This window comes from Psammomys obesus, unplaced genomic scaffold (genome assembly GCF_907164565.1).
Source record: "Psammomys obesus unplaced genomic scaffold, mPsaObe1.curated_primary_1811, whole genome shotgun sequence".
NCBI classification, from domain to species: domain Eukaryota; kingdom Metazoa; phylum Chordata; class Mammalia; order Rodentia; family Muridae; genus Psammomys; species Psammomys obesus.
The window spans coordinates 11,630,128-11,647,606 of NW_026596143.1; the positions used below are offsets into that span (position 1 = coordinate 11,630,128).

General features: G+C 43.1%; 1 protein-coding gene across 2 annotated transcripts in view; it reads left to right on the plus strand.

The window, feature by feature from the left end:
- Ido1 (indoleamine 2,3-dioxygenase 1) overlaps positions 1–4,016 on the plus strand; it is a 14,341-nt gene extending 10,325 nt beyond the window's left edge. For both annotated transcript variants that reach the window (XM_055593402.1, XM_055593401.1), the window contains exons 7-10: positions 610–727; positions 1,766–1,817; positions 2,222–2,370; positions 2,836–4,016. In XM_055593402.1, coding sequence (XP_055449377.1) covers positions 610–727; positions 1,766–1,817; positions 2,222–2,370; positions 2,836–3,185 — 669 coding nt within the window. In that variant the 3' untranslated portion in view covers positions 3,186–4,016. The remainder of the gene's footprint in view (positions 1–609; positions 728–1,765; positions 1,818–2,221; positions 2,371–2,835) is intronic.
- The last annotated feature ends 13,463 nt before the right edge of the window (positions 4,017–17,479 follow it).

Here is a 17,479-nt window from a genome sequence, read left to right on the forward strand (position 1 = left end):
ATCTATCTATCTATCTATCTATCTATCTATCTATCTATCTATCTATCTATCTATCTATCTACATCATCCTGAGAAATATGAAAGTCTAGGGGCCATGTATTCAGAGTCAAATTTGAAAATTCGGTAAGAAATAAAAATCTTCAAAGGGTTCTGCCGTTAATCCATAAAGATGCAAATCCAATTATTCTGACCGAAAGACACATGCAGAGGCCGAGGGGAGGGCTTGGTGGGGAAAGAGCTCGCTGTGCAAGCATGAGTCTCATCTCCTGATGAAAAAGCTGAGCGTGTTGGCACGTGAGAGGCCAGGAGGTGGAGGCAGGCAGATCCCTGGGGCCCTGGGGCCAGCCAGCTAACCTAATCAGCTAGCTTTAGGCCGGTGAGAGGCCCTGCCGCAAAGAACAGAGGGGCAGCTCTTACTGACTCTCGATGTTAATGTCTGGCCTCCGCATGAGCACAAGGACATACGTGTGCACGGTTGGTTGTAACGTTGGTTCTAGGTGTAACGGTTGGTTGGCTGAGTAAATCAGCAAATTTATTCTGTGCCAATGTTTACCGCTAGATCTTATATATCTTGCTTTTTTTAAATTTTATTTTAAATTTCCTTTAAAGGCAATCCCCGCTGTATCCAATGCAGTAACGCACGAAGACCTGAAAGCGCTGGAAAAGGCACTGAGTCACATAGCTACCAGTCTGGGGAACGCCAAGGAGTTTTTTAAGAGGATGCGAGGTGAGTATTGTTGGCCGTACACACTCGGGGCTCACAGCCATGTGTCTGGTGTCTGAAGCAAAGAGGTGTTGAGGAAAAAAAAAAAAAAAGGAGCAAAGTACCCATTCCTGAGTGTCCGTCCATCTTACTACATCATTATGCTGTTTTTGCATAGTAGGTCTATTTATTTCCACTTTTGGAAAAGGAAACCCAAGGTCAAAGAGGGAAGGAGGTGACTTGAGGCTATGCCGCTGGTCGGAAGCAGGGAGCCCAGAATTCCAGACTGTGTCTTTTCAACGCTGAGGCTCTTTCTTGCCTGCCACTAAAATCCGCGAAGAAACCTGTTGAATGCAAAGGCAATTTTAAGTGTTAAAACCCCTAGATTTTGGTCTGACTTAACTCTGACTCTTCACAAATCTGCTCTGGGGTAGCGGAGAAAAGAACTGTTTCAAAACTGAAGTAGAAAATCTACAAAACCCAGGAAGTGCATAAGAGTAATTTGGGAAGGAACTCCACCTTCCTGGCTCAATTTAACAAGTGGGATTTTGTTTGTGGGTTTGAAGCTGCTGCTATTGAGGGAGAAAAACTCTTCTAATCAAGTGTTGGTAAGCTTTATGAAGACCCATGAGTGGATCCCGTGGGGCTACTGTGTGTGTGTGGGCGCCTGTGTACATGTGTGTGTGTGTGTACGTGTGTGCGTGGTGCCAGGGATGGAGCCCAGGGCTCACAGATGCTGACAAAGCACTCTACCATGGAGCTACATGCCCAGTCCCGGTTTGTTTTTGAAAGCTTTGCAATGCTGACAGTCTGATTGGGATGATGTGTCCCCTAGGTAACTTGACTTGCTTCCTTAGCAGACCCAGTACGGGGTACAGGAGAGGTGGTGAGTAGGCTTCTCCAGGAGAGGACGGAGGAGAGTGGTGTTTGCCCGCAGAGACTCTGGATCTGCCTGGTGCCTTTCCTGTCATCTTGTACTGGAATCCAGATAGCTGTTTGCAGTGTCTTGAACTCACTGTGTACCTCTGATGTTGCTTAGTAAATATTCTCATCTTTTCACAGACTATGTGGACCCAGACCAGTTTTTCCATGTCCTTCGCATATATTTGTCTGGGTATGTAGTCTGAGGCTTGGGTTTATTTTCTCGACTCATATAAAGAACAGAGCAGAGGCCAGTTGCTGGCCTCCAGTATTCTTTGGGTTGAAATAATGATAATTTGTATTGCTCACGTCCACGTTGTCAAGAAAGCACGGGCTTTGTTTCCCGGTGACTATTGGCCTGGGAGGCCCTGGAACAGACCTGAGAAAATGGCTCAGAGCAAAGAGAGAAAATGCTCTGAGCTGGGGTGAAACAAGTCTTCACTCAGAAAGTATGTCAGACTTTCTCAGAACTGTGCTATTTATTGTTTTCACCCATGAAAATGGGTGACAGGGGATGTGTGGAAGAGTGGCTTTTAGTGGGAGGTTTTCTATCTGACAACTAATCCAAATGACTTTTTCTTTCTTTTTTCGGTCTAGCTGGAAAGGCAATCCCAAGCTGTCAGAGGGTCTGCTGTATGAGGGTGTCTGGGACACCCCCAGAAAGTTTTCAGGGGGCAGCGCAGGCCAGAGCAGCATCTTTCAGTGTCTTGATGTCCTTCTGGGAATAAAACACAAAACTGGTGAAGGTGGGTGGAAGCGACAGCATGTGTTTTCTTGTCCTCTGTCCGGACTATATCTCAGGACTCTAAGGATCCTCCCCAACAGTAGAAGCATTGCAAATTTAAAGCCATTGTGTGATACACAGTGAGATCCTGTCCAGTAAAGCCAAAGAAAGAAAGAGAGAGGGAGTCACAGAGAGGGAGAAGAGAGAAGAGGATGAAAAGAAGAAGGATGACGAAGCAAACTCAAGCAACATATCTTATTAGGAAAGTGTTGCTTATTCGGTCTATAGGCCTAACAGGAGTCTTCAGGAATAGCCATTGTTAGGAGCAAGCTATTTAGGGTGGTCTTCCCTTTAAATCCTCCCACAGTGGCTGTAGGTAATGATCACCCAGCCTGCCTGACCTTGCCCTCTTTCTCCCCTAGGCGGGGAAGGGCTTCTCTCCCCCAAACCCTGCCCCAACCCCTTACCTGTCTTTGTTTGTCTGTAGGATCTCCTGCAGAATTCCTCCAGGAAATGAGAGAGTACATGCCTCCGGACCACCGTGAATTCCTCTGCTCCCTGGAGTCGGGCCCCTCAGTCCGTGAATTTGTCATTTCAACAGGAGATAAAGACTTGAAGAACGTATATAATGAGTGTGTGAATGGCCTGGTCTCTGTGAGAAAATTCCATCTCGGAATAGTAGATACGTATATCATGAGACCTTCCAAGCAGCAGCCCAAAGAAGGCTGTAAGTCAGAGGAACCCTCAAACACGGAAAACAGAGGGACTGGGGGTACTGATGTCATGAATTTCCTGAAGAGTGTGAAAGATACAACTGAGAAAGCCCTTCTGAGTTGAGCTTAGTGCAGCAAGGGTGCAGGTGCACAGAAATCTGCCTATGTCCTGTCATAGCTCATTGAATCAGACCCACTGGGTAGGAACATGAAGTGATTTACCAGTAATACACTGTATAGATTTTAAAATAATCTGTGCATTCCCTGTAGGAAAATAACAAAAGCGAACTATTTAATATTACTTTTAAATGATAAGAAATGCTCTAAATTAGATTAATGATTAAAATATAATAATGAAACTCAATAAATAGAAATTGCATCAGCCTTGTGTCCTTTGTAGCTGTTACTGAAGATTCCTCTGAATGATATCTACTTTCCATGGCCAAGTCCTATACTTCCAAAGTGTGAAAAACTCTGTACTTTTTCATTGTTACCTTCTGGTTAGTCTGTATTCTTGTCACAGAGTAAGCTATGGCTGTCAGACTGTTGTTAACCAGTGTGTGGGTTCATTAGTCAGGGCTGAGAAGAAGGAAGAGCTCACGTTTTGTTGTGGTTTGAATGAAGAATGTCCCCCATAGGTTCACATATCTGAACACTGGCTCCCTGGGTGCCATTTGGAGTGGTTATGGCTTTTAGGAGGCACAGCCTTGCTGTCTGACATGGGATTTGAAGGTTTATAGACTTATCTCACTTTCAGCTGACACTCTCTGCTGCCATGTGGCTAAATATGTGACCATCCAGCTTCCTGCTTTGGCTTCCTGCTTTAATGCCTTCCAAATTATTACTGATACCCTCTCTGGAACCACAAGCCAAAATGAACTTTTTTTTTCTTCCTGTACATTGCTTTCGGTCATTTCATCTGCATTTCATCACAGATCCCGAAAAGTACCTAATAAATCTTTGTGATACAATCTCTCCTGGTTTATTAGCATTCACACTCCGACATGAGTAAACTTACTAATGGGATCCCTGAATGATGAGTTAAGAGGAATTGAAGTGGGGCACAGTGGCTTGTACCCGTAATCCCAGCATTCGGGGGCTGACACAAGAGGGCCATGGAAGTTCCAGGGAAGACTGCATTACACACTGTTGCAGGATGTTTGATCACACTGTGAACCCCGAGATTGTGTCGTTTGCTGGGAAAACCTGTTTCTGGTTGTGGTGTGGCTCAGCCCTAGCACACACCTTTAATCCAAGAGCTTTCTGCTTGAGTTTTGTAAACCAGATTAAATAAAGTCAACTCTAGGTCAAGAGATGGAGCAAGCAACCAATTGACAGGGAATGAACATGGGGAAAAAACCATAGAAAGTAAGAGGCCGTCAAGAGGATGGATAGAGAGACCCAGAGGAAGTAGACGGAAGGAGTATTCAGTTTGGGATTTGCACCTTGGGGAAGGAGCATTGCTGCTTTCAGGGGAGGAAGGTGAGCTGGGTGTTTCTCTGCCTCTCTGAGCTATCAGGCTTTCACTCCAGCATCTGGCTCTGGAGTTTTCACTGGTAAAATAGAACTTTGAGATTTTGTTAAAAACAAACAACGTACTAAGTTCCAGTCCAGCCTGTGTTGAAAAACACATAAATAGATAAGTAAATAAATACAAATTAAAAGTCATCTAAGCCAGATGTAGTAGCATACGCCAGAAATTCCCGCTTATAGGAGAACCTGGAAGTTCAAGGTCAGGCGTACTGATGAGTTCGAGGCTAGCCTAGGCTACAGAACGAGACCTTGTTTCAAAGCTAAAACTAAAACATAAAACTCATAAATTCCAAGCCAAACTTTTCTTTTAGGGATGACAAATTCAATACTCAAAAGGATGAAGCAACCTACTCAGAGCCACACAAATACTTACAAATGGGAGGTCATTTAGTTTCTTAGCGACACTCATTTTTCTTTTCCTCTTCTTTACTTGGAATATGTTAGAAAGAGAACAATTTGGGAAAGTGGGAAATGAAGACATTTGATGACCTGAAATCACAGGAGAGGCAAGTGGGAAACCAGAAATCAAGTATGTAACAAAAGATGGGAATCTTCAATGGTCCCACTAGTGTGGACCTAGCAAGCTCTTTGAATGTACGAGGACTTCATCTCTGAAGAAATAAAACATGGCACATGACTTTAAAGGAGTGCGGACAGGTAGGTGCCAGGAAGGTGATGTAATTATGAATCAAAAACATTAGATTTTAGCGTGCTACAGAAATTTCAAAACTAAGGTCTAGCATTTGAGACATAGGTTCCACCTTAAATACTTATTGGCTTTGAGATCTTAAATGTGTCACTTTATATTTCTACCATAAGAACATAATAATACTTTGGGAAACACATGATAAAAACAAAAGTGAGACCTTCAGGGCATGCGGAAGGCAAAAAGTAAGAATCTAGGGTCTCAATACACAATACCTTCAAAGGCTGATCTCTGCTGATCCAGTTCCTTCCCAAGGCCCCTCAAGGTCCCTTCATTTTACAGTGACACCATAGGCCATGCTTGCATCAATGGGCCTTTTGAAGACACGTAATATAGTACTGTTGAACATGGCAGAGCACACACAGAATCCCAGCACCTCAAAGGTAAAGGCAGAAGGACTAGGAGTTAAAGACCAGCCTTTGTTACATACAGACTTCAAAGCCATCTTGGGCTAAAATGAGATTTTTTTTTTTCAAAACAAAAAAAAATTGTAAAAAGGAAGAAAAGAGGAAAATCTATATCATAAAACCAGTTAAAATGTAATTTTTCTGGTCCCATAACTTGAACTCTTAATAAGAAAAAGACATGGAAGAGGCAGATAGATCCAGTACACATGAGTGATCCAAGCTCTCGAGGGGCTGAGGCAGGAAGTTCTCAGGTTCAAGATTAGCTTGGGCTGCACAGTGAATCTCAAGTTTAAAAATACAACAATAAGAGAGAGTGCACACATACACATGTGAGAAAGAGAGAGGAGGGAAAGACCCAGAAACAGAGAGAGGATTTCACGTTCTGAGGAATGTCTCTGAAGGAAAAACAACTCATCAATAAACACACAGTATGGCTTGCTTCGCATCTGCACCCTTCTAGTTACTTGTTTGTCTTTGAAACCAGGTCTTACTAGGTAGCTCTGGTTGTTCTGGAACTAGCTCTGTAGATCAAATTCACAGAGATCTGCCTGCCTCTGCCTCCTGGGTGCTGGGATTAAAGGCGTGCACCACGACCACCCAGCTAACTTAATATTTTGATTACACAGTGTTCCCACTCTCGACGAGCCACTAAGATAACCCCGGTACTGGTTGGCTACTTTTCCAGTCACTAGACTCATGGCGTGTGGGGCAGCAGCACAGACTAGAAGGCTTTGTTTGGAAAGTTAGGACAAGGTTACTGGTGTAGAGAATATTGGTTGAATGAATGGTTGCAGCCAGCCTGCAAGTTTTCTAGAGTGAAATAAACAAGCAAATACAACTTCTTTCACTGAACTGGCCGCAGACTGGCTAAGGAGTCAGCACAGAAATATGGCTTCCGTAGAGATCGCCATGTTTTTGACACAGCATCTTCGGCTAAAGCGAGTCTTCTACGGAATACGCTCATGGTGACAGTTCATACTCAGCTGTCCGGTGCTGGTCACTGTGCCTTGCGTGCATCAGTACTCCCCCCTCTCACAGTGATGTATAAAAACAAGTGTTTCAAGTTGCTTCTTTCCTTTAAGAAAGACAATACTTGAAAGAGTCCAGTATTTTCCAAAAGCTGCATCTACTAGGCTAAGTCCACAGGATGCAGAGATCAGAGCCTGGGAACATGGTCATGAGCATCGCACAGAAATGAAGGAGTTTAGAGTTGGAAACCTGCAAAGGAAAGAATCATCGCAGGCATCTATACAGCTTTAAATAATCCTGCCAAAAGGATTCCTCAGAAAGTGCAAAGTGTACATGGGCTTGTATTTAATTAATATTTGGTTTTTGGGCTGTAACTCTATAGATGTTACTAGTTACTAGGCCATCATCTGATGTTGAAAGTCAACAACACATTAAGCAAGGATGCTAACCTTCTTTTCTGAATAAAGCAAAACCTGACATGGAAAGCCACCATTGAGTTATCAGAAGCACACGTTATGAGATACCATGTCTTCATTTACTCTTTTTGTTTATTTGTTTGGTTTTCGAGACAGGGTTTATTTTTGTAGTCCTGACTGTCCTAGATTCATTTTGTAGACCAGGCTGGCCTCAAACTCACAGAGCTCTGCCGGCTTCTGCCTCCCAAGTGATGAGACTAAAGGCAGGATCCACCACATCTGGTTTCTTCACTTACTCCTTAGAGATCAAAATAAACTAAACCTTAAACCCAAGTGTAGCAGTGAGTTTACATCATTGAAAAGAGAGGCCTATGGAGCTTCTCAAAAGATACTTCACCTATGGAGTGACAGAACGTGACCCTGTGTGTTAACCAAACGATGGACAAAATGTTCTCTGGCTGACAGAGTGCCCACTGACCTACAGCACCAGTGGGCACAGGTGTGACTGAGAAAATCCCACCATGTTCCTGTCTCTGTCCACTTGAAAGATTTAGCCCTGAACTAGCTGTTTTACAAAGCATTGGAAATATAATTGAAGATCACTTTGGTGTTCATCTTAAGCTTTGGTTTTATGATAGAGCCAAAAAGAGAAAATTTTAATTCAAGTTATTGAAAAAAGAAAGAAAGAAAGGAAGAAAGGAAGGAAGGAAGGAAGGAAGGAAGAAAGGAAGGAAGGAGGGAGGGAGGAAGGAAGGAAGGAAAGAAGGAAGGAAAGAAAATTTTCACTTTAAAAGGAGAAAGTCAAATTAGCAGCTTGGCTGAGGAGATAAAAATGTGCGTGGTTCATGCAATTGTTGAGGGCCAGACCCCATGGTTTCAGTGGTGCAAACAGAAGTAAGTGCATCTGTCTTTCTGGTTGTTGTATGAAAGATTGCTCCATCTCTACCATCGTGGAGCAAGAGAGACAAGCAGAATGAGCGTGAGTGGCGGCTTCTCAGTGGGACCCCATTTTTGATCTTTTGTCATATCTCGGGGGCCTGGATTCACTGCAGCCTTGGGAATACTCCCCTCCAGCAATCCAGAAGAATGGCATTCAAAATCAGCCCAACTGCTGATAACCGTTGTGTTTAAAAAATGGTGTTTTGCCTCCACCATGAACAAGTGGATCTCAGTTGCTCCTAAAGGGAACGGCTCTTTCTCTCAATTATAAATCCCACAGAAGGGTAAATTAATGAGACATAGAGAAAATTAGGTCTTCCTGGTTCACACAAAACAATGATCGCAGTATTTTTCTTTGATCCCTTTGGCATTTTAAAATTCATACCTAGTATTCATAAATTTAGTATCTGAACTCAATAGTTAACTTTCTGTAGTCTTAAAGCTCATCTAACAGCTTTCCCATCTCAGCAATGTGTCCAGAAGATAATTTCAACATGTACATTTTAATTAGGGAAGCAAAGCACAAGGAAATCTATTCAGAAGGAAAATGTGATATTCAGAAGGAGGAAAAAAGTTTGCAAGAAATTTTTGCTCTTAAAACCTCACTACAAAAGCATTGCATACAGTCATCTGTGTTAAAAAATTTTGTAAGTGAAAACATAAATTATGGGTTACATTTTATGCTGTTACTATGTTTCAGTCATGTTGGATAGTCTTCTAATCATTGTAACCAAATATCTTAAGAGAAGCAAGGAAACCTGGGGAGGAGGAGCTCACTTTGGCCCCTGGTGAATAAGGCTGGGTGGCAGGAGTGTGGAGCACCTGGTTAGGTCACTGAGCAGTCAGAGAGGAGAGCCATCAAGACAGAACCAGGGCCAGACTATGATCCTCCTTGCCCACTCTCCTAGTGCCCCACGATCTCCAGGCATGTCCCGTCTTTCAAAGATTTCATAAGACTAACACTTGGGACCAATGTTCAAGCACAGGAGCCTGTGGGAGCATATCTCACATCTAAATCATGGTACGCTGCCTGAGCCCCCTCTTGCTCATGCTGTCTCATAATGCAAAGTGCATTCAGTTCAACTGCAAACACCTCCAGAGTGTCAACAGTTTTAATATTGTTTGAACATCCAAATTCTCTTCTGATCCTCAAAGAAATATCTATGAGCCCCTGTAGCATAAAAAAAAACAAATTACAGTGGCACACAGCACACATTCCTATACCAAACCCCAAAGCTCCATGGCCCGCATATGCCTGCATTTGTTCTGGAACTGAGGCTGCTGTAAAATAAAATAGTCTCTTATAAAGAAAATGGCTGCTTTCTTCATTTCCTTATTCTATATAATGTTTTGTACAACTAAAATCATCAGCAGTGATTTGCCTTCCAGTATATAGCACATTCAGACATCTAGCAGATCATTAAGTTGTATTTTTTAAAATGGATAGGTTAGGATAATTGTACCCGAAGTCCTAACCAACAAAAAGCTAGCATCCGGTCCAGAGTGGAAGAGCACTTGGAATTACTTTCCTGATCACAGCACAGTGGCTTCAATGTCAGAAGCGCTTTGGTATTTTTATGTTTGAAAAGCATGACATATATTTACTGGGCATCCATTAGTCCTCCAGCCCCTCCATTCAGGCAGGAGATGACTGAGTCTCGAATCTTGCTTGACATTCTGTTGCAGACAGTACAATTTAGGACAGGCAAATGCCAGAATTACTTGTTTTTTGAAGAAAGTACCCTTTAGAGAATACTACATTCTGGACCCTTTCCTTCTCCAAGGAGGAGTGTGCCTGGGACTTGAGCACATCCACATAACCGCCTCCTGCCCGCTCAAGAACAATACAATGAAGTCTATTTGAGTTATCCTGAAAACAAAGGGGATGAGTTTTATCAGCAAAAATGTTTTTTTTTGTTTTTTTGTTTTTTTGTTTTTTTTTTTTACATAAACTATTTGAATGAAAGCTGAATGATCAACTTCAAAATATAAACAATATAACAGACTTAAGTGACACTCTGGTACTTAGAAAGAGAGCTTGCAAAGAATGGTTAATGGTGGCCTCATAATAAAACAGGGAAATTGATCAGAAGCTGCACCAGGAACCCAAGAAGAAAGCATGAGGAGGTGCTACAGAGGCAGAGTATAGGCAGGTAGTTATTAAGTAGCTACTGCAATATGAGTAATGTCCCAGAAGCAAGTGACAATGTCCCGAAGCATGGTGGCAGATTGGAAACAGAGAAATACTAGCATTATTGAGGCAGAAGGGTTAGGAAGCCTGATGATACTCTTCCATGTGGCTCCAGTGACGAGGTGGCTTCAGGTCAGCTCCAGGTAGTCAGTTTGCACTGCCATGTGCAGGCTCTTACACCATACTTCAGGCTCTTTTGTCTTTACATTCTTATACCTCAGAGCAAGAGAAGGTAGAGCATTCCTGGGCCCCACAATCACTGGGCCCCAGTTTCTGAGAGAAGCCATCCACCAAGATCTGAACTATGGATGGTGACAGCTCTGTCCTGGATATGAAGGTGAAGTAAATCACTTCAGTTTCCATCAGTCACTGAGCCTTCTGAGACAGGCCTCCAGCTCGTGGCTGTGGGCTTCATGTATCACCCCAGCCTTAGTCGCAAAACATCTAGTAAACCATGCATGGGCAGAGATATTCTCTGTGAAATCAGTGGTTCTCAACCTCCCTACCGCTGCGACCCCAGACAGTTAGTTCCTCACGCTGCGGTGACTCCCAACCATACAATTACTTCATTGCTACTTCAATAACCATCATTTTGCTACTGTTACGAATCATAATGTGAATATCTGCTATGCAGTATATCTGATGTGTGATCCTCCTTCAAAAAGGGGCCATGGCCCACAGGTTGAGAACCACTGCTCTAGAGAATCCAAGCGAAAATGCCCAGCAGATGGGAGGTCCGTGGGCCTGGAGATAGGACAACACAAAGCACAACTGAAGCCCAGCACTGCTGGCTGCCAGGCTAGAGAGGACTATACAAGTCTTCGATGAGATTGGAAAGGGGGGGAGGAGCCAGGGCTGAATTCTGGAGCGCATAAAAGATGGCTGGAATCATAGTCTAGAGCCGGTTTTGTGTCCCGGTGTTGTCATGTACCGAGAACGTGACACCTGGCTTTATTGTGACACATCTGGGCTGCTGTCTTCTCACCTGAATCCGAGGAATGACGCCTGTGACTAACAGCTGTGGTGGGAGTTAAGTGGGTTTGCGTGGTGGTGGTGGTGGTGGGGTGCTGACCATAGGGCTTAGCAAGAGGCAAACCAGTGATTGTTAGATTTGAGTTATGGTCAAGGAGGAGGCTAAGATGAAACAGGGAGGAATAGATCTTTAGAAGAAAGATTTAGAAAACATAAAATAAGTAGCCACAGTCCCAGATGCCTGAGCATCTAGGGAAGGAAATGTCTAGAGGGTCTCATGGAACACGAGGACAAAGAAGCAATTAGTGTGAGAAGGAACACTCAGTGCTCTTTGTGCTGTTGGTCTTGGGCCATTTAGATCCAGAGTTGATCAAATTAGAAACTAGAAAGTGAAAGTAAGTGTATCTGATGGTTTTACAAGTAAACATGGGACCGACGCCCTGCAATATTCATTTATGAGTGGGTTTTCTTCATCTTCTAAATATTCACTAGTCCATTTCCCAAAGATCCAAGTCTGTGCTCTACAAGAAATGAAAGCCTTGTTGCGTACAGTACCACTATGATTCATGGGAATGCAGATTGTGGAACCCAAAGAGGGTATTTCTACACATAACCAACATAACAGACTGTGAGAGTAAACGAAAAAGACATCAGACGGTGTTGTTTTGTTTTTGTTGTTTTTTTAATATGGTATGGTCCTGGTTCCCTACTGCTGGTTAAGATTTTGGGGCTGGGTCTAAAGTGTTACATCAAGGTAGGGATTATAAATTGGTGGAAATTGTTTGTCTAGCCTATGTGAGGCCCTAGATCTGATCCATAGCATTACATAGTAAACAAATTAAAAGTGAATGTAAATGAACAAGTAACGGGGTGCATCATAGACTAGCACAGTGTTCTCCATTCTAGGTGTTTGCTATAAAAGGGTGAGCTCCACAATGAGAATGAGAAATCACTCAGCCAGAAAACATCTCTTCAGTGCCAACACTAAGCTTGCTGATAACTTCAAACACGAAGCTGCATTGTGTATGGATTCTGTCTTGAAGAAGGCTAAAAGGAAATACCAGGTGAACACATTCATAACGACCCAATCAGGGAGAGCCTGGCAGAGGAACAGACAAGCTGCTTACAGAATGTTGAAAGGAGAGAGCAATTCTGTAAAGAAAACCATGGAGGCACCCGAATTGGGATGTTTCTTTCTTAAGAGAGAAGTCAAATTCAGGTAGGGTGGCAGCCAGATAGTATCTCTGAGACAGAAGATGCTGTGACTGGACAGACAAAGGAAAGGAACCAGGTTCTGCTTGTCTCTGGGGCAGCGTACTGTTCTTTGATGGCTTGGGCACAGCTAGAATTGGCCACCTCCATGCGCCAGGTCCAGGATGCATGAGTGTTATTTCACAGAGTGAAATACTCCCAGCTCTGCAAACAATACGGATCTGGACCTCAGAGCAACCAAGTCAAGACCGGAGATCAGAAGGCTAGACTCGGTGGTTACGATGAGAGGGCAATGCCTGACAACAGCAAGGCAGAGGAGAACGCAAGAGCAACTGGGTGTTCAGACTCAGTGTGCAAAGCATCAGAAAGATGCAATCAGCACACAGGAAAAACAAACAAACAAAAAAAAAAACAGACTCACAGCTGGACAGAGAATGTGACGGAAAATGGCACTGAGGGTCACAGGCCACGGCTTCCCTCGTGATTTCTCATGTGCTCAGCACGGTGTCTCTGGGATAAACATTGCTCTTCCTGGAGATACGAAAACAGTTTTGGAATTTTAATCCTCATGTCAAAAGGCCACACAAACAATTACAGGTGACAACAGATTCCTGCCTGAGTTTACAGTCCTGAGTCAAGAGCCCGGGGTGAGCGCTGATGTCAGCTCTCCAGAAATCACGTGCCATATAGTTTCACTCCCTAGATCTTGGGTTACTTATACGAGACTCTTTAATTCACTCATCTCTCTATATTGTCCCTTCCAATTCTGCATTTTATGATTTGATGGCTTTATAATGTTTAGGGTAATTCTAGAAAGGACACAGAGGGACTAAATAAAAATAACATGACTAGAATTGTAAAATGATGGTGAATAAAAAAATGAATGAAAAAGGAAGGGTGTGATTGCTCCATACGTTTATTGTAGGTATGAGGAAGAGCATAGCCAGGGATATCTGGGAGAGTCAAGAGTGAACATGACCGTGAGCCAAGTGAGCTGAACAGGAAGGGGAGAGGGGAGAGCCAAGAGGGTAAAGGGTAGACAAAAATGGCCAGGTAACCAAAATAGTTGGATTATATAGGGAAGAACAGCCCAGACCCTGGGCTGGAGAAGTTTAGGGTAGGGACGAGGGTATGCCAGCCAGATCCTGTAACAGACAGAGACTGAGGGAGGCTTGGAGAACCTACAGCCTGCCACAGGTTCACTTTGATATGTTAAACAGGCACCTCAGTTAGCCTTTTGTCCCAAGTTTGAGACCTAACAGATGGATGGGGCTGAGGGGACTATGTAGAGGCCATGAAGATTGAGATAGTCCATGCAGAAGATGTAAGAAGCTGAACCTTAACATGGGATGATAGGGGACGAAGGCTTAGTGGGCAATTGAGCCCACCTGTTAGATGTCTCCTACCAAACCGTGGTATGGCATATGGCCTTCGTCAGAGAAACTCCCACAGAAATGTCTAAACAAGTTAGCACAGCAATGGCTATCGTCTTGTACGTAATTTAAAGAAAGGGAGGAAGTTAGCTATGCATAGATAAATTGGCTTCCAAATGAATTCATTAGCCAAAACCTTTCAACTTCAAGGTCAGAGTCTCCTAGGGAAAAGGACAGGCCTTTTAACATTTGCAGGGCAGACCTAGCATATGGCGATAACTATCCTAAGCTTTGCTTCAAAGTGTATTCAGTGCTAAAGCACCTATGAGAGGCAGCCTGGTCCCTCATCCGGGGAACAGAGCAACCATTTGGGAGTCAAGGCCGCGTGCTCAGGCGTTGCCTACTGACGCTGAGCAGGCGAGTTGGTCACCCATGGCTCAGTTTACTGACCTGTGAAATGAAAGCACTAACTTCAGAAGTAAAATCATCCGTCTCTCTCCCATTTTTCTCTTTTTTCTCTCTCTCTGTGTATGTAGGGAATGCATGTGTGTGTGTTTATGCATGTTGGGGCATGTGTGGGTGCTAACATGCTCATGTGGATGCCCACTCTTTTGTCAGGAATTATCCTTCACTGCTTTTCCATTTTAGTCACCTAGGCAAGAGTCTCTCAATCAAACAGAGTGTGCCAATATGGCTCCTCTCTTGGCCTTCTTTCTCTTTCTCTCTCACTCCCACGAAACCCTCATGGCCTAGTCCAGTCTGGACTCTTCCAGATGCCTCTGGCTGTCCTCTCCCTCACATCTACAATAAACATCTCCTCAGCCGCACCGTGGAGGGGTCATGAACTCATTTTCATTCAGGTGGCATATGCAGAAAGAATCTACAACAAGCAGTCAATGTTTACAGAAGTGGAGCGTTAACAGTCAGATGGCAGGAAGTTAACCTTTAACTCGGAGTCACCTTCTATAGGAATTTAGGGCTGGTCCAGAGACCAGTTTACCACAGGAATTTAGGGCTTGTCGAAGTGACTAGAGACCAGTTTTACCCAAGATAGTTTTGGCGCTTAAAGTATTCTTAGGAAGACTTTGATGAGGTGGCATAACTGTAACGCAGTAGCCCTACTACACTTATTTGTTCCTATTTTATCTTACTTTAGTAATTATTATTTTAGATGCCTGCTTGTCTTATTTTTTCTTTATTTTTTTTTATTCCAGGCATCTCTGTATTTATTCTTTGATAAAATGAATCAATTATGAAACAACCACCAAGAGTCTCTTAGTCAGGATATATAGTTTTCAGCATTCTCACATATGGTTTTAATAGCTGCCCCTAAAAATAATTGAATTTATGATTATTATTCTTGGGTATCATGCCTAATTGTGCATATGATATCAACAATATTTGTATTGTCGGTGATAATTATTCTTTTTTATTTTATTTTCTTCTTTATATTTTATATTTTTTTATTAATTATAGTTTATTCACTTTGTATCCCAGCTGTAGCCCCCTCCTTCATCCCTTCCTAACCTCACCCTCCCTCTCTCATCTCCTCCCATGCCCCTTTCCAAGTCCACTGATAGGGGAAGTTCTCCTCCTTTCCCTCTGACCCTAGTCTATCAGGTCTCATCAGGACTGGCTACATTGTCTTCCTCTGTGGCCTTGTAAGTCTGCTCCCCTATAAGGGGGAGGTGATCAAACAGCCAGGCACTGAGTTCATTTCTAATGAGAGAAAAAGGAAGTATGGGGATTTGGGTGGATGGAGAAGTACTGAAAATTTGAGAAGAGTTGGGAGCTAGGAAATTCAGAATTTATTGCATGAAAAAAAAATCTATTTTCTATAAAATTTTTATTTAAAAAAGTAGAATGAAAAATAAAGCATTAAGAAAAATGAATCTTCCTTTAATGTTATCAGAGGCTTTCAAGCAGAAATCAGTGGTATGTGCTCCTGTGAACTGGATCAGGGCCTGGGACTGCTCTCCCAAACTAATGCTTTCCAAAGGTTCCAATATGCTGTTGGAGTCTTCCTCCTCACTACCCACTGTTGGGCTTCAGACCCAGACAAGGAGCTGAAGTGCCTCTTTATCCAAGGTGGACCTGTCCACCAGGTTCTCCCAGCATTCCTGGGTCCCTACCTGCTGTAGGGCATGGCTGGTATACCCTGCCCTCTCTCCAGAACTCCTCAGCCTAGGAGCAGGGCTTCACCATCCCTACAGGCTCTTCACTATATAATCCAGACATTTTGGTTCCCCCTTTCTCTTCTCTTCTTCTCTCTCCTTTCTGTGTTTCCTCTTCTCTCTCTCTCTCTCTCTCTCTCTCTCTCTCTCTCTCTCCCTCTCTCTACCTATGCAAAGGCCAGTGAGCTGCTCCCAGAAAACCTGCATTCATATACTTTCACTTATCCTGAATTAGCTCATTCTACCGCCTCAAAAAACCTTATGACCCACTACTACTGCAACTTCCGCTTTGAAAAGTTTACTCTGGAACAGGAGAAATACTCTCCCCAGGGAAGAGCGTGCTAATTGGTTGTCCAACATTTCAGGTCCAAAGGAGACTCCAAATACCCTCATCCCAAAAGGCAGTCCATATATCCAGAAATGAGCTCCACCTGAACAACAGGAAGATTTCTGGGAGTTAGATAAAAACCAGCATTCCTCAGGAGCCTGTGACACTGGTTCCCATCTGAAAGGAGCCATCTCCCTTACCTCAGGAAGAAGGGCACATGCATAGCTGCGGTGCCTAGCAGAATACCAAAGCCCATGTTGGCCTCCAGCCTCCCTCAGTGTCACAAGGACCTGTTACATGTTTCAGAGTCCTTCCCACCTCCTCCTTTACCTTAAACTCCCTCCAGCTCACAGGATATCCTTCCTAAGCTACTCAGCCTTCTAATAACCCAGCTCTTCTCGCTATTATTTGTTCCTGCTAGTCTCACTATGTTCTCTTTGTTCTTTATCTCCATTTATTCTCCCCTCTTCCTCACAGACAGCCTTGGCTAACAACAGACAGTCTGTTGTCCATGGTCAGTTTACTTCTTTCTCTCTCTGCAATAGAGTCTTTCAGATGCTTCTAGAGATTTTCGCTCTTGCACATCTACAAAAGAGAGAGAGAGAAAAAGAAAGAAGGCAAAAAAGAAAGGCATGAAGGAGGAAAGAAAGAAAGAAAGAAAGAAAGAAAGAAAGAAAGAAAGAATTAAGAAATTAAGAATTAAGAAATTCTCCTTAACCATACCATGGAGCAGTCATATTTTCAATTTCTTTACTTTACCCTCCTAATATACAAACATCAAGTCAGCCCTCAAATTTTATATATACATATACATGCAGTGATAACAAAGAAAAAAAAGCCATGAATTTGGAAGGTAGCAAGGGAGGAACATGGGAGGGGCTGGTGGGGGAAAGAAAAGGAGAGAATGATATGATTATATTTTAAGTTTAATAAATAAATAAGTTTTCAAAAAAAGGAAAATTTAGTGCCTCCAAATAAATATAAATAGAGATTAGAAGCTAATAAAGCTGACTGCTTGTTCAGTAATTTTGATAAGTTGTCAGAACTCCTTGGGAACCAGACATGTCGGGTATGGATCTGACAGCCACAACTGGGGGTCAAGTTCATCTTCCCCTTTCCAGAGTTCAGCTATTTGTCCCTGGGTTTAAAAGCAACGTTCTCTTATTTTATTTTATTTTATTTTATTTTTTTAATGAGA